The 22,337-nt window shown below is 40.7% G+C and overlaps 1 protein-coding gene across 2 annotated transcripts in view; it reads left to right on the forward strand.

Annotated features, from left to right (window-relative positions):
• CAPZB (capping actin protein of muscle Z-line subunit beta) overlaps positions 1–22,337 on the forward strand; it is a 62,360-nt gene that overhangs the window by 11,373 nt on the left and 28,650 nt on the right. For both annotated transcript variants that reach the window (XM_041124002.1, XM_030016576.2), the window contains 2 exons: positions 6,107–6,196; positions 17,727–17,848. In XM_041124002.1, coding sequence (XP_040979936.1) covers positions 6,107–6,196; positions 17,727–17,848 — 212 coding nt within the window. The remainder of the gene's footprint in view (positions 1–6,106; positions 6,197–17,726; positions 17,849–22,337) is intronic.

The raw sequence follows: 22,337 nt of genomic DNA on the forward strand, positions 1-22,337 counted from the left end.
CATGGTCATAAGTGTCTGAGATAATAAAAGCCACTGGATCACATCCTAACCAGAGAAGACAAAGCTAGAAGCAGATCAAGAGGAGGAGAATTTAGTCTGCATCAGCGTCATGTTCTTTTAGTACTGTTTGACCTGTTCTTTTATGACTATCCATAGCATAGTGTATCTTCAGCTTTTATTACGTTTGATTGTTTCTTAAATATGCTATCCCTGTTTCTCCCACTAGTACACCTTGCTGTCAGGAAGCCGTGATTTATAAGTACATTACAAATGGTTTTAGATAGGATCTGCCAGAAGAGGGTTAATAGTCAAGGGAAAAATAATGTAGAAAAACAGATTGCAAGGAATATGTGCAACTGATGGAAACGTCATGAGTGCAGAACTTGTCTGGGATTCATAGATCGTACAGAGTTACTCCCCTTCCCATCTAATATCCTAAAAAGTGAATGCTGACAGCCAAGAAGGGAATCCTGTGACTTAACATACTACTGTACTTTTTATTACACAGGGGTTACAATAATTCAACCCTTTGCTAAAGTTTCTAGCAGTAATACTATCCTATTGTGTAATTTGAAAAGGGAGTCTTCTGCCTTTTGAGCTCTGGAAGTTGGCAAGGATTAAAATGACAAGCAGGAGGGGAAGCTGTGTATCTGTTTCAATTAAAAAAATTTAGTGTTTTAGTACCACAAAGCTGAAACATTAGTCAGACATTCCTGTTGGGAGAACTGACAGGAAATAATATGATTTACAATCTGGGGTATGTCTGCAACATAAAAGGAAGGGAAAAAAAAAGTAATTTGCTGGTTGTGTACTTCAGGCCCTGGATTAATTTACGAAGATATTTTGCTTGTAAACTGACCAGCAACCAAAGTGATCTGATGTGTGATTGCTTCAAATTGCGTAAGTTGAGCAATTGTTCTATTTTTGGTGTCCCTTCAGGTTTTTTAGCTTATATTTCTGTTCTCTGAAAATTGAGATGCCAGCTTGTACTTTAAATTTGGATAACTTTTCAGATGCCAGTCTTGACCAAAACTTGTGTGCGAAGCAGCTCAAAGATGTGTGTTTTATCTGGTAGAACCCAGCTGCAGGGTCTTAACGATGGTGGCATTTCAGGGCCAAACATGGGCAGCACAGGCCAAATAATGAATGCTCTTACTACATGTGTGTGGCTTTTTTACCTTAATTCTAACTACTGAAGTAATTTTTAGGTCACCCGGTTCTTCTTAGCTGGCATCACACATGGGAAAGGGGGTAGGTAGCACAATCATGCCTTGAGTAGAAGCGTTATATTTGGTTTGCTGGCGGGAAAGATTTGGTGGCCCAAGTGGCTTATTTCTCAGAAAGGGCTAAAATAAGGAGAAGCTACCACTGCAGTAGCACTGAACTACCTCAGCTGGTTTCTCTTGGTTCAGGAGTTAGTTCAGAGCAGTGTTAATATAGAAATACAATACAGAAGTGAAACCAGCCTGGTTTTCTCTTTGGAGAAACTGCCTAACTCTGTTTGTGCTCAGCAATAACATAGTCAAATGAGCAGAAGCTATCAGAACAAAGCTGTGAAGACCAGGGAATTAAATCTGCAGGTCTTTGTGACAAATAGAAGCAAATTCCTGCTGACTGTAAGGCTGGGAGCTTTAGATGAAATCTTTTACCTCCTTTCAAGTGGAATGGCTTAGCTTTTGAAATGGGTAGAGCTGCAGGTTTGTGTAAACCCTCTTAAAACCTGGAGTATGGGTTAAGTATCAGGTAACTAGCAACAGAGAGTTGTCAAAACTTGTGAATAAAGCCTGTAAATTTCTGTAAGTGTATATAGTGAAATGCATATGTAAAGATATCATTTAAAAATAAGTGCAAAATACTTGTAGGTAGTAACTCATCAGATTGCTAGTGCCTATTGAAAAAAGAAAACAAGCATAGCTTCTGTGAAGTGTTACTGGTTCTGCCAGTGACACTGGTGTTGGAAAGGCTTTAGGTATATCTTGGCTTACAATAACTTCATTTATCAGGTGACAATTCAGTGCAAAATATAATGCAAATGTGGTATGGTTTATTACCTTGGGCTGGCAGAGCATATTTGGGTGCCATGAACTGTAACATCTGCGTGACTAGTAGTTTACTTGCAGGTTTGCATAATTTTGGGTCAGGTCCTGTTGCCTGATGTTATCAGCATATAGGATCCCGGCCGGGGGACCATTAATGAACGCCAGCTATTCCTGTGTCCTGTCTCCCTCATCCTAAGGAGCTGTGTGGCTTAGGGGACATAACGAGTGGGAGTCAAAAGGAAGTTCAGCATTTTGCCTGTTTTAATTTTTGCGATTTGCATACCTATAGTAACTTCCTGGTTTTCTGTATTTGTTTTCTGCGTTGAATAACATCTGCCCATACTCAGCCTTAAAACACTATTTCTTACAGTATGAATGGAATTAAAGTATACAGCCGTGCCTCTGTGCAACTACACATTTATACAACTGATTTTTTTTCAGCACTATTTGTTTTCATTTGAACCTCATCACAGAGTGCCTAGATGACCAGAGACCTGTGGCTGTTCTGAGAGGGTTTCTCTTTTGGAAATAAGCTAAGTACAGCGGAGACTCTGAAGAGAAGAGCAGATGCAGGCAAAGGAAGCTAAACAAACATAACTACTCCTATAGACATATTAATAACATTTTTCCCTGTGGTAGTACCATGGGAAGGCTATAGCAGATGCTTAAGTGGAGATTCTAGATAGCCAAACATCTTTAGAGGAAACTTAAGGAGCTTTCATCTAAGCTAATATTTTCAGTCTTTGAGCTTCCTATGATCTCTAAATCCTTCAGTGACTTGAGCTGTAATAAAACTTCATTTAGAATTTCTGTCTGAACTCCCTACTCCTCCACAGGAGCTCTGTGCTGGATGAAACAGAGGAATGGTGGAAAATGGCCTCATATCAAGTAAACACTAAGCTCATTAAGTCCTGCAACCTCAAAGAGCTTGGCTTCGAGAGCAGCCCAGACTGGGAGACAGCCTGTCTAATCACCTTCTCAGTGAGCAGAGGTTTATAAGCCTCTCCATGTCTAAAGGCAAGAATTCAGTAGAAATGTTTTGTCTGGAGGTCTGTTAAGAAACTGTGTCTTCAGTATGTAATTTTACAAGAGAATTAAGCAAGTGGAAATTGAGAACAGGTGACGTTAAGAGAAGTAGGTTGGGTCAACTGTGGTGAGGTGGGTGACATATATCCTGAGTTCCTGAAGAACACCTTCCTCTTACCCAAGTTGTGTGAAGGCTTTGTGGGATTTTTAAGTGCCACTAATAACATGCCACTCTCAAAATTACAGTAGTAGTACATCCCTGGGAGTGTTCACCCTTTTATAAAATAAGGGAACCGTGTGCTGCGGGTTTTGGCACCTTGGATGTGGTTCCTATCTCTTTGTATGTGAGTACCTACAGCTGTTCTGTATACTGCAGCTGGGGTGGAGGTCTGGAACCAAAGGATGTATTTGACCACAGACCCGTTTTTTAAAACCTCATTTCACCTACAGTGGAAGAACCAAAAGCAAAAGATACGGGTAGAATTACCCGTTCAATTCTGAAATAGGACATACCAGAGGTATCCAATACTACACGGTACCACTTTGCTCTGTAATCTGTGTGCTTTGTATTGCCCTTTTGACTGTGCCAGCACGGATTTATGCTGGATTAAAGTGACCGTATAACCATAGATTTAGGGACAGAAATACAGCAGAATCTGCCTTTATTTCAGTGCTTTAAGAGATCTGCTGGCAAGCTGTTTAATTATTTAAATGCTCTGCAAGAAAACTGAAGAGTCCTGCTGCTCAGCCTTGCTTTTACCTCTTTGATATCAGAAAAATACTGTTAGTATGTGCTTGGATATTTTTCTTTTTCTGTTGCACACAGCCATGTATGCCAGCCGTGTCAGGACCCCTTTAAGAATCTCTACCTTAAACAGTCTTGCTCATGTATTTTTACAGCTGTTACTGAATATATTGTTATAAAAATGGTCAGTCCAAGTTCTTTTGGTTAATCCATAAAACACTGCAAATGTAGATACTCCTTCATTCCATGTAGTTTATTTCAAAATTGTTGCACTGTAAAACACTTACTCTGGGGTTGCAGCTTTAGTGGTGGCTTTTAACATCATCTTTCCCGAGGCTTTTTTGTCTATTAAACAACTCCAGCTGGCAGAGGACAGAACACTTCCGTAAGTGTTCCCACGATCCGAAAGTGTGGAGCATGACCTTGTGACCATGTGCCAGCTTTCCTTCCTTGGACGTAAGAGATAGCGGGAGGTAAAGACAATACTTGGTAAGAGTGATCCCCTGCCTGAGCTTGGCTGCTGGAGCTGGACAAGCATAGGCCATCTAAATAGTATCTTTCTCTGGGGAGTGAAAGGTTAGTAGCAAAAAGCGAGTAATTTTCCCTTCCCCTGAACGTCTAATGAAGATAAGTAAAAAGTTTTGAAAATCTTGGCTGTCACTTTTGTGCATGAATATGGTCATAGTCAGTTCAGTGATCAATTTGGGGTCTCTTTCCAAGATAAATAACTTCACTCCAGACTCATTTCAGCCAAGAATTTGCTTGTTACGTTATCCAGGTATTGAAAGAGTATGGGGGGCGGTTTATGTACATTGCTTGAATGCGTCCTCCTTCCATGACAACAGGTGACTGTCATAAACTTCTGTTCTTGGTGTCAGTGCATCCTGCTTTTCAGGCTGAAGGCTCAGATCTTCAGGAGATTATTGCAGATATATAGGAGTTGATGCCTAACTATCTGTGGAGCTGGACTATTTTGCAAAGATGATGTCCTATAACCGAAACTGGATGAGAAATAAATATATAATCTCCCCAGACCAGACTATCTGACTTGCTGGCTGTAAAATATTTATCTTTTGGTAGTGAATCGGTAGTACTTTTAAGAAGTAGCTTTCACAATGGCTGTCTGCTAAATGGAGCACTCCCTCTTTTCCTCATTGCTGGAGTATAGCTTAATTGCAGGAAACTTTGCTTCCTGTTTCGCCCTGACCTGGGGGCTGCTATTGAATAATGTGATAATGTAACTGCTTTAGTTTTGAAGCCTTTCTTAAATAAAACTTTTGGAGCTTGGCAGAACACAGGAGGGAGAAATTAAAGCTAAGCTTACTGTATATGAGTGGCTAGAAATCACAAAGAAAACAGGGAGGCAAAGAAGGAGTGAAAACAAACTGGCTGTGCTCCAGCTGCCTGGTGACCTGCTGATGAAAGTAACTTGTGTAGATTTTGGGTACTGTTAGGCTTGCAGGAAAGTGTCTGTTTATATCTGTTGGCAAGAAGGAGAGCTAAAGGTTCTGTCAAGAACATGGTTCAGCTCATCAAGTGTCTGTGGTAATGTCTGTTGCACATTTTCTGACTCTGAAGTTTAAGGGGTTCTTTTGTGTCAGAATTGGATGTGAGACCGGCTGCAGTAAGCCCTTTGGAGTATGTTGCTGTGATTTCTCGAAATAACTAAAGTCCCTGATTTCTCAGATACAGGCAGCTTTTGGTGTGTGTTTTGTAGCAAGATGGAAATAATGGGTCATACCTTATGTGTGTGTTTCATTCTGGTTTTTTTTAACAAAGCTGAAGGAGGGAGAGAGAACTCTGTTGGAACAGAATTTGTCTTGGATACTAGTTATCTCAAGCTGAATGGCACAATACAAATGAGGAAGTGTTAAAACTGCTTTGGGAGAAGGAACTTTCGGTTCCCTAACCCAGATTATTATTGAGATAGCATGGAAAAACAGTGCACTAAACATTTGCATAAATGTTGGAAACAGTTTTTGGTGAGGTAAGGACTGGAGTCCTTTCCATCAGCAGCATGATGTTAAATTGGCAGCACGACACCAGTTAGAACTGTGCTCTTAAGTCCATACTCTAGAACACTTTTTGCAATATCAAGTCAATAATCCGCAATCAAATGGTACTGGACTTTATTGAAATCTATTTATATTGATACAAAAACATGCTGCTGCTTAGAACTAGAAACTGTATCTCTCACATCAGAGGAGTCAGCAAGCACTGCAGTTCGTGTGTGCGTGTGTGAATGTGATGTATTACCTGTATATATTGTGACGGAGGGATGTTCTTTTTTCTGCAGAGTGACCAGCAGCTGGATTGTGCCTTGGATTTGATGAGGCGTCTGCCTCCGCAGCAGATAGAGAAGAATCTCAGTGACCTCATTGACTTGGTGAGTATTGGATGCTCTGACCAACTAATGGCTGAGTCCTGGGTGTAACGATCTGGTATGTAAGAACATTTTCTGAAGCATCTTGGAGGTGTGGTGATTTGTTTCTCTCCTTGTCTTTTGGCAAGGTTGAAGAACACAGCAATTGCCCAAACAATGTCAGGAATCTTCATGTTTATTTTGGGCAAGCCAGCAGGTACTACTGTGTATGGACGGACATGCTTTCGGATGCAGGGTCATTAGCAGCTTTCTTGATGAAGTCATCGCTTGTTTGGAGGCTACTGTTTAGCAGAAGTAACTTGGAGCAGTTTATACAAGGTTGATGCATGCACTTGTATGTGTGTATTGTCTCCTGATAAACTACCTGCCTGTTTGTAGTTTGACACAGGACTTGTGCGGTAGGTGCAGTGGATGTGCTACGGCACTTGCTTCAAAGATGTTACAGAGACACAATATGTCAGAACACCGGGGTTCTGGAGAACACCCAAATCTATTTATAATTTATGCTATATCAGGTATTCTGCAGTCCAGTGAGTATCCCAAAAAAACCCTAGCCAACCATCTTGTGCCTGATACCTGTTTTCCGCTTGCCCCTGAAACATTTGTTCTCCTTCTGTAAACGGCTAGTGAAGAAAACTAACTTAAAAAGGATGTGTGTGCTCGTTACTAGTTACATAGGATTTAGTTGCACATCCTGTGTTGCACAATTAGGATATAATAGGCTAGCTAGTGTCAACTGTCCCTTAAAACAGTGTGTGGCACAGTTGCCTCTGGAGTAACTTAAAGTATTACTGAAATATGGATTTAATCTATACAGATCTACTATATGGGCGGCTGGGAAAACTTGTTTCCATTGTCCAGTCTAAATATATGGCTTATTTCTTACCAAAGCTTCTGAATTTTTGCAGACAGAGGACTTTGAGGCTGGAACAGGACTGTTAGACCTTTGAATGAAGCCTTTCCTCTTATCTGTAGTGAGAACTACATCCCTTTTCTGTGGCAGGTCTGAATTTTATGCACGATGCTGACAAACCTTGTCTGAGAGACCCTAAAAATTTGATGGTTCTGCACATAGCAGCTATTTGAACTAGTGCCTCTTAATTAAATTGTTTAAATTGTGTCCGAGCTGTTTGTCGTCTTTGTGTGCGGAAGAGCAGCTGCTCACCAGGTAAAAGTTTAGTTGAGGAGGTCTGTTCCTACGTGATATTGAAGCTGGTGTTAGCGAACTTGGGAGGAGTCCCATGGTCAAAAATTTGTGGCTGACTTAAATTTATCAAACTCTATTTAGATACTGCTTTCAGGTACATAAGCCAAGGTACAGGTAAGAAAGCTCTGCGGGTCAGGAAAGAAATTATTCCCGGCAGGAAGGGATTATTTCTCTTTCTTGAAACCATTTAGTAATTGGCTACATCTGTGCCACCAAAACTCTTGGCAACCTAAAGCATCATTTTTGTGGCTGTTGCTCGAGGTAGGACACAGGATAACTAAATCATTGATATGATCTGGTGTGACATGGTTGGTTTTCTGATGAAATTTGGAGGACTGAATGGATATCAGGGTTTGAGCAGCTCCAAGGACCATTCAGAACAATGAGTTGTTTGGGGAGCTATGGTAAGCTTGACTGTATAATTGGTATGAGGTTTTTTTAATGACTCAGAAAATTGCTGGTTACCTCTAAATGTTGGAATTACTTTTGGATGGTGCTCATTAGTGCTCTACATGCTTTCCATCAGCAACACGCTCACTGGGCTTCTTTTCATATTGAAAGTGTAACATGAAACAGACCAGTTTGAATGACGCTTGTTAGAAGGAGGGTCTGTGTGATTCCCACACTACTCACTGCAGTCCCTTCTCTGGGGTAGAGATGAAATAATTTGTTAGATCCAGTATGATTTCTTTATTGTTGAGACATCTGTAGACCTCTTCTGCAGCCACTCTCAGCTACAAGACTGAAGTCTACACTCTAGTTAGACGAGAGCAGTGTATGCACTGCCACCTGTAATAGTTCCAAAAACATCATAAGCCAGACTCAAGCAAATAGTTTTTTGACCTTTTTTGGCAAGTTTCTTCCAAACCTTTACAGCTGACGTTTTTATTCTGTTTCCTGTACTGTTACCAGACAATAACCTCCTTGAAGTAAAAGGTCAGACTCTAAATGCATGACGAGCATGAGCAGGTTCATTAAAGTTGTGATAGGGTGCCATCTTTCATAATTCTGACTTCTGCTTCCTTTGTGCTTGGTTTCCTTGCTTCATTACACTGCCATGCTGGAGTAGACGAGAAGCAGAGGCCCGCATCATTTTTTTTGGTGTAAAGCATAGGTTATTACTTGAAGTCTGCTTGCTGCTCAGCTTGCCATAGTCTTTTTAGAGGAATTGATCTCCAGACTGATGGTTGTAGCTACTGTTTTGATGCTTGCCTAAGATCTATTGAAAGGAGATGAAGATGACTTAGAAATGTCTTTGTATGTAAAAAGCTTTCCAAACCTACTATAGTGAGAAACTGACATCTACTTCCTAGGCTTGTATTTCTGCTGGGAAGGATAACCGCACTAAGTTTCCTCCCTGAGGTGTCTCTTACTCTGTCAAAGCCATGCTCTGCTGCTAGTTTTTAGTAAGAGCATCTTGGTGCCCATGTGGGTATATGGAGTATGTTCCAGACTGTACATTACTGCCCCCAAGTGTTGGGCTGACAAGGGAAAGAGTCCAAACTTGAACATGAAGTAAAAGGGGGGGTGGAAGGGGAGAATTTTTGGGTCACTGGCCCTCATCAGACCAGACACTTTTCATTCATTAGCAAAACAGTTTGTGGTTTGCCCTTTTACCACATCTGTTGTTGCATTTTTCAGACTGCCGAGTCTTCAATTAGAGTTCATTAGAGACCTTGTCAATCATAGGACTCCAGAAGTCCTGCCTGAAAGAATCTGTGCGTGGTGCTGGTAATGTGCCTTGGCATGGAATGCCCTGGTTGGAATTCAATTAGTCATTATTTGTAAATAGACTATGCAGAGGCTGTCAAAATGTACAAGAGGACTTTTAAATCTCTACAAAGAGAGTTTGGTGTAGGCACATACCTTTTTAAGGACAACTAATTTAAATTAGAATAATTTTCCATGTAGCTGCTCTGAAAACTGGGGTAACTGGAGCCTTGGAGCATCTATCGGTCAGCCAAGTCCAAACTGTAAAGCAGCTCCCGTAAGAGGAGCACTAAAGGTGATTGCACTGCACTTAAATGGATTTGTCGTGAGGATATGCCAAGTGATAGCACTTGTAACATTAATACAGATTTTAATTGCATAGCATAAATACTGTCTCACCTCCTTATTGCCTCACGTTGTCCAGAAGTTGCTGCTGTTGATATACTGTGCTTCTCATAGAAGTCAGTTATGAATCACATCTCGTCTCATCCCTTGCGGAAAGGAGAATGTTGAGGGTGTTTTCTGGATGGAAATGTTTCTTGGTATCAGTTAAGAGTGAGATCTTGTTTGGCTCATGGAAATCACACTGAGTGGCGTGAAGTAAGGAAGCTGGTAGAGCTCACTTCTGGGTGGCTAAACCGTTTATGCTGAAAGATGAGAACAATCTGAGAGAATTGTCCTACTTCCTTTCTCTTAAGCTAAGTTAGTACAGTAAGTCAGTCCCTGTGTACTTTTAGCTGTGTTCTTTCCAAGAGAAACCCTGAAGAAGGCATCAGCTTTCAGATAGTGTTGCTGTGGAGGATCTCTTCCTAGGACACCTTGGCAGCATACATAACGGGGCAGGTGAGTGATAGCTGGGGTCACAGCCTCCAGTATCCTTGGGAAGCAAGACCACTTCACTGATGTGTCTTAGAGAGGTGAATCTCTGGGAAAGGTGGAAGATGGAAGTTGGATTTATTGTGCTCGTGGATCATGTGCAGCAAATAAGGGGTCTGACAGGACTGTCTTGATGGCTTTGACTTGGGTATGGAAGTTGATGTGCTCTCAGTCTTGGTAGAAGTTAAGCAGGTTGCTTTTCCAAGTAGGAGTTTCCTGCTGAGTGTTTGATTTGGATGCTTGCCTGTGTGTATATAATATAAATTAGATGAAAAATCTAGCTGACTCAGAAAAATCAGATGGCTGGCATAAAGTGGGGACAGAGAATCATCCTTACAAAACTGGCTCACAAAATGGACAAGCAGACTCACCAGGAGAGTGGTGTTTGCTCACAGCCACAACTTTCTTCCTCTCTTTTTGCAGTAAGATGGATATTCAAATAATACTCAACTTATTCCCCAAAGTGAAAGCTTTCTTGAAGTACAGAATCAAGTTATGCTGCCATGGAAGAATTAAAGCTAGAGTTCTTTACAGATAATAGCAGTCAGTAACTTTACTGGTTATTTTTCAAGGCTCTGTTTGCAATTAAAGATCTGGGAGGTGATCATCTTTGCTTTCTCATCACAGGAGAATGCTTAAGTATTTTTAGTTGAGTCGAGTGTTGAATTTAAAAATGTATAAACTTCTGATTTTGAAATATTTGAACAATATTCAGGACCTAGCTAGTGTGCCTCCAGGCAAGTCTCAAATCTGCTTGTATGCCTTTAGTAACTGAAGATATATGAAGCTAGAGAATTTATCCCCAGGAAAACTGTGTTGCTTGGTCTGCACAGACCATAAAGAACATGAGAATGTGACTGGAGCTTTTTGTGTTTTGAGTCCAAGAGCCTAAGCAGTATGCAGTATTGAGGAGAAAGATAAAATAATTGAATTCAGATGGCCAGCTGAACATCTAGTGAGGGTGGAAGATGTTTAAAAAAAAAAAAAAAAATCAGACCCAGTGAAAACTTAAAAAGAAAATAGTGGAAGCAGAAGTGCATGGACAGCCTCATGGTCTCAAAGCTGAGTTTTTGACCTGCTGTTCTTCCTGGACTTGTTGACTTGTGTGATAGGCTCTAAGCTACCAGCAGCCGGTTGGGTTTCTAATGCAAGGATTATTGGCTAAAGAAAGGGGCTCTGGCGCTCTGAATAAATTTATGGTTGTTGAGAGCCAGTTTTCCATTTGGTGAGTGGCTGTAAGCAGGAGCTTTTCCAGCTAGAAAAGATTACTTCTGGATATCTTGATGGTAATTGGAGATAGCAATTAATATATGTAAATTGTTAATGTGATGCTTGGCTTAGACCTAACAACCCCACTTAGTTGCATGAGATTGTAAAAAGGAATTTCACTTCTGGCTTCATAGTCACTCTTTTTCTTTTTAAGCCTAAACTGTGCCTTTTTTTCTTCCAGGCTCCTGCCACTGCACTGCTGGTGTTAGAGACCCTTAAAATGTCTGTTTAAATATCTTTCTAAAGGAGAGTGTGTGTGTGGATCACTTCATGAGCTTGAACCCTAATTAGAAACCTCTTTTAAAGATGGGGGGGAAAGCTGGGATATAGAAACATCGCTGGAGAGAGTATGCCTTTGCATGTCCCTTAATTGTTGCTGGATATCTCCAACACCAGCTGGACTCTTGACACAAATAGTCAAGACTTGCCGAGATATTGATATGCTGTGATGGCTCATGGGACTTGTGACTGGTAATGAGATACAGAAGCCTTCACCTGCAGGTCACTAGTCTAAGTCTAGGGCACTCTAGTTGTGCCTGCCAGATGGCTAGCTTTTGTTTCTCAGTAAGCTACAGAATGGTGAATCTAGCAAAAGCCCTATTTTATCCAGCAAATCACTGGAAGAATGCCAAGGATCCTGTTATATGAACGGTAGTCACCTTTCAGAGTTCTTTAAATCTAGTTCCTTGAGTTGAATTGAAAAATTCTGTAATTAATGTAACATTTCTGCTATGACTTTGCTAACTAGACAAACTTGGATCTGCAATCTTGTTAACGTTTGCCTTTTTCCAGAAAAGCTGATTGGTTTTAATTTTGTTTTTGCTAATTCTTGCGGTGCTGGAATTCAGTGCAAATACTTGAATAAAGCTGAGCTGTTTCCAATATCAATTACATCTGGTCTTGAACACAAAAGTCCATTTAAGTGTCATTTAATAAACAAAGCTTGAAGAATGTGTGGCCCTTGGACATCTGATGGATCAAATTAAGGTTTAGCAATGTGTGGATTTGTGGGAGTGACTTTACTAGTGGTTTTAGGCCCAAGATGAGTGGAGCCAGGCTTCCTTCTTGAGTTTCCACAACATCCGTTAGGCTGTGTCTGTGTTCTGCAGGAACAGGAAATTCTGAGGCTGTGGAATGACTCAGAAAAATTATAATAATATTTTATTTGATGCTGGCCCAGAGGGGAAGAATCCAAGCTGAAGGGGGGTCATGTGCCAAAATGGTTATTTTGCAAAAGTGCCAGGTAACTCGCATGGGCTTTTCTTTGCATTCAAGTGTTTTCCCCAAGTGATGCGGGCAGTGGTTTTGTCCGCTTCTGTAATGATGCAAGTTGTCTTAAAGAAAAATCAGGTCTTAAGAGTTCACATGCAATTAAAATAGTCGCTTTCCTGTTTGGATGTGGCTTTTAATTAAAAACTGCTCTAGTCACATGTGTGTTCAGATACCTGCATGTTATAGACACAAATTCCAAAGACAAATGGATCTGAATGCCTTCTTTGCTAATCTTTTGAAGCTCGCTTCACATCTTCCTTCTGATTCTTTAAGGAAAAAATGTGTTTAATCTTTAATTTTGCTGCATTTAGCGTAGTTTTCCAGTGTGTAAGGTTCCTGTGGAGGTCAGTACACGCTGACCTCTGAATAAGCATGGAAAAAGACTACTTCCAAGGACAGAACCTTACACTAGCAATATTGCAGTTTCAATTGTCAACATGATTCATTTCAGTCAAGGCTGTGGAAGAAAATGTCAACCTTGATGTACTCAAGTTGAGTGGCTACTAAGCCAAAATATTAACTGTCCTGAATATGCAAGGTGCAGAATTTGATGCAATTCAGCCAGCATGATCGAAGCAAGGATGGGGACTGCATGTAAGACATGAAGAGCTGAAGTACTGTTCTTGTTTCCTCTAAACTTTTTTAGATGCTTGTTTAATCATATTTAAAAAAAATAATTCAGAAACAATTGTTTAGTTGTTAATAAGTTCCTTTAACCAAAAAGTGAGTCAAGAAGGAATGATTATTAGGTTAGCTACTCTAGAAAGTGTACAGTTTCGACTTTGGCACAAGTGATTATTTGTCTTGATAGCAGAGCAGTTGACTTAATTAAAACACTGTCCACATACCTGGCTTGCTCTGATGGAGAATACTGTTACACCAGACAACGGAATCCTTGTTCAACATGCAGGAGAGTATGCTCAACTTGCTTTTCATTCAGTTTTTTCTTTCCTCTGTACTACACATTCATTGTATATCTCCTTGGAAAAAAAAAAAAATCCCACAAACACAGTGCCCTGTTGCATGGTATGTGCTTCTGAATGATGCTGCTGTTCAGTTCCAGGCTGAACAGCTGAGTCTGGACCCCCAGAGATTCTTTTTTTCTTTTCTAATTTACACTGAGGGTGGTCTTGCTCCATGACTATACATACAACCACCATAATAGATGATTGAGTGCTTATTTGTGGAAACATGGGTGCATTAGGGTCTAGAGTACACTGTGGACCAAATTACATCTTTAGCTAAAGGCCATCATTAATTTAAGGTTAAGATTATATTCTACATTCGACCTTCCACTGCGCAGAGTGCGAAAAACTTGTGTCAAAATAAAGATGGGAGCCCAGTCTTTGCTTATAAAACAGTCACCATGGCTTCCATGTTTTCATCGCAGTGACACTTATTTATAGTGCAGTGATGAATGGATAAAATCACTGCTTTGGCATTCCAGTATTTGGCCTGGGGAGTGGGTTAATTCTTGTGTTTCTAAATTTAAGTCAAAATTCCCTATCTAATGACTGTTGGAGACATGCACTCAGGCACCTATGTGCGTTTTGGCTTTTCAGTTAAGCTAGAACAAGCTAATAAGAAAAATTAACAATGCAAATCCACTGTTTCATACTGAAAACTCAGAGGATCAGTTGGTCTTCTAAGCAGAGTTGTCTCTGCTGGGGTCAGAAGATATGGATGTTTTCTTGCTAAATATAAACTGAGTTCTGCAAGAGTCTGAATGTGCACAAAAGTAATTTAAATGCTTTATTTAGGAAGATTCAATACTTGACATGGACAAGAATTTAAGGAAAGGTATATGCACAGTGTAAAATAATTGCTCAGTGCTTACATTGCAGCAGCTAGCTTAGCCTGGCTGTGCCAAATATCTTGTCATTGCATGTTCTTAAAATGCAAAGGACCTGAATTCAGAAGGAATCAAATAGTCTCATGAACATGTAGCTGAAGTGTTTAAAGCTGCAAATTACCTTGTTCAGATCGCTGCATTTGCCTTGTAAGCAGCTTCCTAGCACAGAACACGACCAGTATGCATAAATCTTGTAAATGCATTCTTAGAAAGGAAGTACAGCAGCTGTTGAAAGTTGATGTAATAAATGATACAAAAATTATTCTCTTGGGGTAACTGTGCCACACTTGGATGTTTTTCTGATAATTAGAATTACATGAGTAGTTCATCAGCTGGAATATCTCTGTTCTTTTTATAAACACTGTTGAAATTTTCTAATACTTCTGAAGTAGAGGAGTGGGTTTTTTTCCCTGTTTTATCCTGAAAGAAGGAGCAGGAGCAAAGAATACATTGTCTGAAGTCCTGTAGAGTGTACCAAAGAGACAATGGATATCTAGCATGCTATTGCAATGGAGTTTTATAATACAGTGTAGTATTGTATTCTAGTAAGTATATGATATACCACATTCACTGTTACGGCTGTAAGACTACCCACAGCTCTTAGAAATTGGAAAAGTGACCGTGCTCATGAATATCTGTGTTATCAAATCATCCAGAGATAAGTTTACTTCACCATTACTACGTGGAAATTAAATAGATTGCATCTTAAAAACAACATATTGAGAGTTCCTTCTAGTCAGTAAGAAATTGTGCTCTCCCACTGAGCAGTATGGAAACACCATACTAGGCATGTGCTATTTTTAAAAGAAAGTTAAATCTAAAAGTTATTTGTGTGGGTTTTTGTAAGGGTTGTAAATTCAGATGGTTATTAGGAGCTTTTCTGCAGGGGAATTGAGTGTATTGAGTTTGGGGTTTCTTTTGAAAATGCTTTGTATGTATATTTGAGTTTGAAGAATTGTACAGCAAGACCTCTCGTGCTCCCTTACCGCACGTGTAGCATAGGGCTTTTCCCAAAGAAATGAAATAGAAACGGTGTCTGGGAAAAACGCCACTTTTCTCCAAATTGTGTTTTCATCACTATTACTCATTCTAAACGCACGTCAGAGTGAGGAGTCTGTTCCTAGGCACTTATCTCTCTGTTGATGGGCAGCTGGCCAAGGAGCAGCCAAGAAGGAGGAATATATTCAGCTGGTCACTCTTAAGAGCAACGTGGAGCATAGCTCTTAATGATGAGGTGCTTTGGGTCTTGTTGTGTGTGCATCTGAAATTGAAGCAGTCATCTCAAGTTGCTCTCTGCCTGAAGAGTCAGCCTAAAATTAATAGCTAATGGAGAAGCGAAGGAAGAGACAAAGTGGAACCAGATGGGCTCATGAACACAGATACATCATTTCACTTAACTTGTGCCACGATACTGCTGATTTGTATCAGCTCCGTGGGGTATTAGGGTTGTCTGTTTCCAGAAAAAGTAAAGATTTTCCTAAGAGCTGCTTGTTTCCTGGCCACTTTTATTTACTCAGTGAATGTGTAATGGTTTTGAGGTTGCTTCAGCCAGGTCTCCAAGTATTAAATGATGGACTCCTCTGAGAAGCATCTCACTTTTTATATAAATACTTAACTGCCCTGCTCTTTAATCTGCGCTCTTCAGTTATCACTCATTACCACATTACAGTGTACATAGACCAAAGTGAAAAAACAATGTTTCAGCTTTTTCAGCACTGTCGGTAACTTTACCAACCATTTCTTGGTTTTCCTGTTATTTTTTTTGTGTGTTACGGGGTGATTGTGTGGGTTAGGTGTTGCATCTCTTGCTAGCCACATCTTGTTTTGTCCTTTGGCCTTTCTGGGTTTTTTTGGTCTTTTGCGGTCACGTTGTTTTATATTTGTCCCTGCTTACTTTGACTTAATATCCACTGTATGATACTGCCTCGTACTTGGGATGAGGAAAGTTTTTGCTTCAGGCAGTTTGATCTCTTGTGACACATCTAGTGCACTAAAATAGTTTATGCTTGTGCTTTTGGGAGCTGTTGCACCCCTAATTTGTTTTTTTTCCTCTAGGCTTTTTTCCTTTGGAAATGATACCAACTGAATCAATGGCTTGAAGAGAAGAAAGCACATTTTCATATTTTCTTTATTCCTTCCTCCCTCCCCTTTTCATTTGTTATGAATTGTGAATTCATCACTTCATGATTAATTTTACCCTCGATTGCCTTTTGTCTTCATGTTCTCAATCAGGTTTTCATCTCTACAATGTAGAATGAAATGTAGAAGAAATTCCGCTTTGGTTATTTCTTTTATTTTCTGTATTAGCAAGTTGTCACCAATACATTCAAGAACTTACCAATTGTCCTGTATCCTGTTGCGTTCCCAACTTTCTGTTGGGAAAGGGAATTTTACTTTAGTCCCTTTCCCTTGCAGTGAAATCAGGAATGCTTTTCCCGAGGGAATCGCACAGTACGCTAATTGTTTAATAATAGCTCCAGGAATGATTTGTTGATCGTCCCTCAGATGGATTGGGGCACACTGCTGCACGTGCCCTAAAGTATGCACAGGGGAGATGGAGTTCTTGGAGGAAGCTGCTAGCATGGCCAAAGCCTGCAGTGTAGGAACATTGATAACGGGGCTGCCATCAGCTCCAGAGCAAGAGGCCACAGGATGGAATTTACTTGATTTGCTTGTGCTTGCATTCACGCTAGCTTCAGGCTGCAAAATGTCATCTCATCTCTTTGCAGTACATCAAAGCTTCTCTGCAGATCTTGTAGTCTTTCTCCATGTGAAGTGCAGGGAGACAGCTGGGATTATGAATCCATTAAAAGCTACCTGTGTAGGAGATGTGTTTGATTTTATATGTGCACACACACAGACACACGTGTATTTTTATTAGCCAACATGGTAATGTTTGGCCAGCTGCCTGGAAACTATTCTAAACTCTACCCAGAGTGGGAGCTTGTGAAAAATAGGCTCAAGTGTATGGATGGCGTATTCTTTTAGCAGCTCCCTCGTTTCCACTCCATTACAAATATTTACCTTTATTCATCAGTCCTCGACAATCACTTTACTGGCCGTCTTTGGCAAGAAGCTAACATCGAGAATGTATATATTTGAGTGTAGTGGACCACACTAGTTGTTAGGTAATTAAATCTGAAATTATTGGAGGTGGGAGCATAGGATTGTGTTGTAACTTAAGTGCAGCTTGCTTTTTTTTTTTTTTTTTTTTTTTAAGGGTTTCTGGCTTTGGGACAGATGTGGGCTATTAATAACAAAATCGGTTCTTAGGGATGCCAGTCTCTCTTAACCATAATGTGTTACCCTTTCTTCCCTCCCTGTTGTTTTTTTTTCCAAACCATCAGGTTCCAAGCCTCTGTGAAGATCTCCTCTCCTCTGTTGATCAGCCATTGAAGATTGCACGAGATAAGGTGGTAGGAAAAGACTATCTATTGTGTGACTACAACAGAGATGGAGACTCATATAGGTGAGTTCATATCCAAAACAAGGAACTAACTGGTTTACTTTGTAAATGAGAGCTACGTACAAGTATTGCAGTCCCTTCTCCCTCTTAATTTTAGCCAAAAAAGAAATTTAATGATATTAAACTCTTCTCGGCGATGAAACTGAGACTGTTTTGGATCCTCTTCTCTTTAGTAAGACATTGACTATGGAAGTTGTTCTTAGGATTTTTGTAATGTGAGAGGGCATAAACATCTTCATCTCCAGACCACTGTAGAGTGCTTTAATTTCAAATAACGTGGTTGTATGGCTGCTAATCTGATGACCTCTGCAAAGTAGGTCCCTGGGGTGGGTTGACCCTGGCTGGATGCAAGGTGCCCACCAAAGCTGCTCTATCACTCCCCCTCCTTGGCAGGATGGGGGAGAGAGAATGTAATGAAAGGCTTGTGGGTTGAGATAAGGACAGGGAGATCATCTTGGCAATTACTGTCACGGGCAGAACAGACTTGCCTTGGGGAAAATTAATTTAATTTATTACCAATCAAACCAGAGTAGGATAATGAGAAATAAAAACTAAATCTTCAAACGCCTTCCCCCCACCTCTCCCTTCTTCCCAGGCTCAACTTTACTTCTGAATTCTCTACCTCCTCCCCCTCAGCTGCACAGGGGAGCTGGGGAATGAGGGTTATGGTCAGTTCATCACATGTTGTCTCTGCCGCTTCTTCCTCCGCAGCGGGAGGACTCCTCACTCTGCCCCTGCTCCAGTGTGGGGTCCCTCCCACGGGAGACAGTCCTCCACAAACTTCTCCAACGTGAGTCCTTCCCACGGGCTGCAGTTCTTCACAAACTGCTCCAGTGTGGGGTCCCTCCCACGGGAGACAGTCCTCCACAAACTTCTCCAACGTGAGTCCTTCCCACGGGCTGCAGTTCTTCACAAACTGCTCCAGTGTGGGTCCTTTCCATGGGCTGCATGCAGTCCTTCAGGCACAGACTGCTCCAGCGTGGGTCCCCAGTGGGGTCCCAAAGTCCTGCCAGCAAACCTGCTCCAGCTGGGGCTCCTTTCTCCATGGGTCCACAGGTCCTGCCAGGAGCCTGCTCCAGCATGGGCTTTCCACAGGGTCACAGCCTTCTCGGGGCATCCCCCCACTCCAACGTGGGGTCCTCCCTGGGCTGTGGGTGGATATCTGCTCCAGCGTGGACCTCCCTGGGCTGCAGGGGGACAGGACAGCCTGCCTCACCATGGTCTTCTCCACAGGCTGCAGGGGAATCTCTGCTCCGGTGCCTGGAGCACCTCCTCCCCCTCCTTCTTCACTGACCTGGGGGTCTGCAGGGTTGTTTCTCTCACATGTTCTCACTTCTTTCTCTGGCTGCAATTGCTGTTGCACAGGTTTTTTTCCCCCCCTTCTTAAATGTGCTATCACAGAGGCGCTGCCACTGTTGCTGATGGGCTCAACCTTGGCCGACAATACGAGAATTAAAATTCTCAGAATACAAAAACTAAAACCAGTCGGATCTCTAGAAGAAATGACTGTGATGGCCTTGATATGAAATTAAACCATGTATTGTTGCATGGTTGTAAAATCTTTGGAATTGATAACAACCGAAAAGAGATGATGCAAGCAGTTGGTTTAAACAAGATCATCTTCTGTTTGTACAAAACAGGGTGGACTTGCCAGCTGGGAAAGGCTCGGCTCTTTCACTTATGTTTTGCAAGAGATTGAGTCTGACTTTGGACATGCAATGTCATTAGTTCTGCATGAAAATCTTGGCCCAAGTTTTTAGCAAAGAAAAGAAATCCCTCTCTACCAAAATATCTAATTTATTCTGAGGACTGTAGACAAAACCAATGAAAATATTTGAACAATATAAGCTGTATGTAATTACAATATAATGAATTTTGAAGTAGAAGGGCTTGTTATACTGGAATGGTACAATGAGTTTTCAGTATTTTGGCTGCCACTTTGAATGCAGTCTCTCTCTTAATGTTTTTATTCTATACCTTGCCATTAGGATGGTTGCTGTTGAGTGATTTCCACCCGACCCCCCTTTTTTGCGTTGCCTGACTTTTCTTAATGGCTGTAGTGACAGTGGCATAGTTCCAAATATTTAATTAAGAATCACAAAGCTTATAGTCCAGAAACCTTTGTGAATATTGCATCACCTAGCTTTTATTCTTTTCTCTTAACGAAGAGTGCTAGGCTGTGAAATAATGACCACCATTCATCTTTTGTCCTGAGTTAACAGCTCAGCCATTCTGCTTCTCCTGGTTGTGATTATACGGGTTACATCTCTGGCTCTCCTTGTAGCTTCAGTGTAATAGCTTACATTTTTACTGCTAACAGTTGGAACTGATCTATGGTAGGAATCTAGCTTTGCTTTGTGCAGATTTGCAGTAGTGTTTTACATTCATCTGGCCAGAATGTTTTGAGAATTCTATTTCAGAGTGAAATTCCAGAAAATATTTTAACAATTTTATTTTTTTTTTGCTCAGGCCATCATTGCAGAAGCATGTAAGCTTATAAAGGATTCTAGATTTATTGGTTTCAATTGCTTTGAGTTGCAGGAAAAGTGCTTATCTAAACTGAAAGCATATCTGTCTGTAGATGATTTACACAGAGAATACGCTGAGATTCATTTTGTCTGAAAAATAGGAGGAGGAGACTGATAATGGATGCAAGGTTTGACAGTGCATCTGGATTGTGGCCAAGTGTAAATCTTTATTTATTTATTTATTTATTTATTTTGATATAACCTACTGCAGCGGACCAAGAAGTGAGAAGGTCTGTAGGGTGAAATGTTTACTCGTGTTCTTTAGGGTACTACTCTAACATTGAAAGTTTATTCAACCTTCTACAAAAGAGCCTGGTGCTTTTTAAAAGCATTGTGCATTAAGTTTGTATGTCGAAGTTGGTCAGATCTATGTTAGCAGCTACATGCATTTAATCAGTTCTAAATTAGTAGCTAGAATAGAGTTTTATAGCTTCTGCCCTCCACAAGATGTACTCATGCAGCTGCATCCTCTCTAGCAGATGCAAGAGAAAGGATTAGATCCTTTATTTCTTGTGGGTCTTTCAAGAGATACTTTCTTACTGTAGTTGTGATATGTTTTTTGCAGTCCCCTTGCACCCTATTTAGGCTATTGACATGAGCATTTATCACCAGAGGCACAGGAAACTTGGAAAGGCACTTGTTAAACAGTATTGTGACATGCTGCAATAACTAGTAACACTTGCTCCCCCCTCCACCCCTCTGTGTTTAGTTAGTACGTGTGGCAGCCCTTTCTTTAAGGTTAGTTTCATGCTTGCCTCTGAAACTTGCTCAATCTCTTTCTTTCTGTGAAGATATTTAAATAGTTACAAGGAAGCAGGAGGGCTTATGGTTTTCAAATCACTTCACAATTTTCAGGACTTATTAAGTAATGGGGTTTCAGAAAAGTTATTTCATTTGTTTGTATAGAATAGGCATAATGTATTAATTGCTGGCATTAAAGAATGCTGTTCTTTAAGGCTTTTGATTGAAGCGTTCTGGATTGAAGTGATTCTTCCTTCTGGAATTGATTGGTCTCAGCTCTGTTTCGTGAAGTAAATTCTTTCCTTCAGCACAAAGCAAAAGCCTTTGAAAACCAAGCAACACTAGCATGTGCATGTGTTAATCCCATTCTGTGCCTGTGTTCAGACGCTGTTATTCATACCTCATAAAATCTGAAGTTGTTACTGGGAAGTGGCTCTTACACTAATTTAATCAATTAAGCCAAAATCTAGGAGGAGTTTACTGTGCTTTTAAAACCTTTTGATATTTCCACAAAGATTTTTTGGAACCACACGCTCGATTAGAAGTCCCAAGAAATACTATGCCCTGCCTGCAACATGCTAAATCCCCAATTACTGCACACTTCAAACTAAACACCACTTTTCTTCTTATTGGAGAGGTTGCTAATTGCATTTCTTTTAATACTAATCCAAGAATTTCAAAGCATTCTGTGGACATCTGAGCCTCATGCAACTTCGGCAGGAAAGGTAGAGCTAGGTAGTCAGACTTTCTCACTAGGAATCAATTTTTATAGGGTTTTTTTGAGTGGCTTTACAATCTGACTGGGAATTAGCTTTGGAAAAAAGCTGCTGTGGGATGTTTGGCCATTCAGGTGATAACTCCACCAGTTTCATGGGGCAGCACACAGGGAAATGAATATCCTAATGCTTAGTCCGTCACAGTTTACTCCTTCCTCATATTTAGACAGACTTGATTTTCTCAGTGTCGAACATGGATCAGATCAGAAGGTAGATTTTTGGAGTCTCTCTTGGATCTTCATAAATAGATAATTTTAAGTTTCTTCATATTGTCACATTGGAGCTTGTGGGAGCAGCCTTTCGTGCACATAGTCTCGCAGGCACTTCTGTGAGTGCTTCTGTAATAACAAAGGTTTGCGGAGGATATCAAACAGCCGTGGAATCCACATTGTGAAGGCAGAGCTTTTATTAATTTATTTTTTTATATAAGACTTCAAGGTCCCTGAC

The sequence above is a fragment of the Aquila chrysaetos genome, chromosome 6 (genome assembly GCF_900496995.4).
Source record: "Aquila chrysaetos chrysaetos chromosome 6, bAquChr1.4, whole genome shotgun sequence".
Taxonomy (NCBI): domain Eukaryota; kingdom Metazoa; phylum Chordata; class Aves; order Accipitriformes; family Accipitridae; genus Aquila; species Aquila chrysaetos.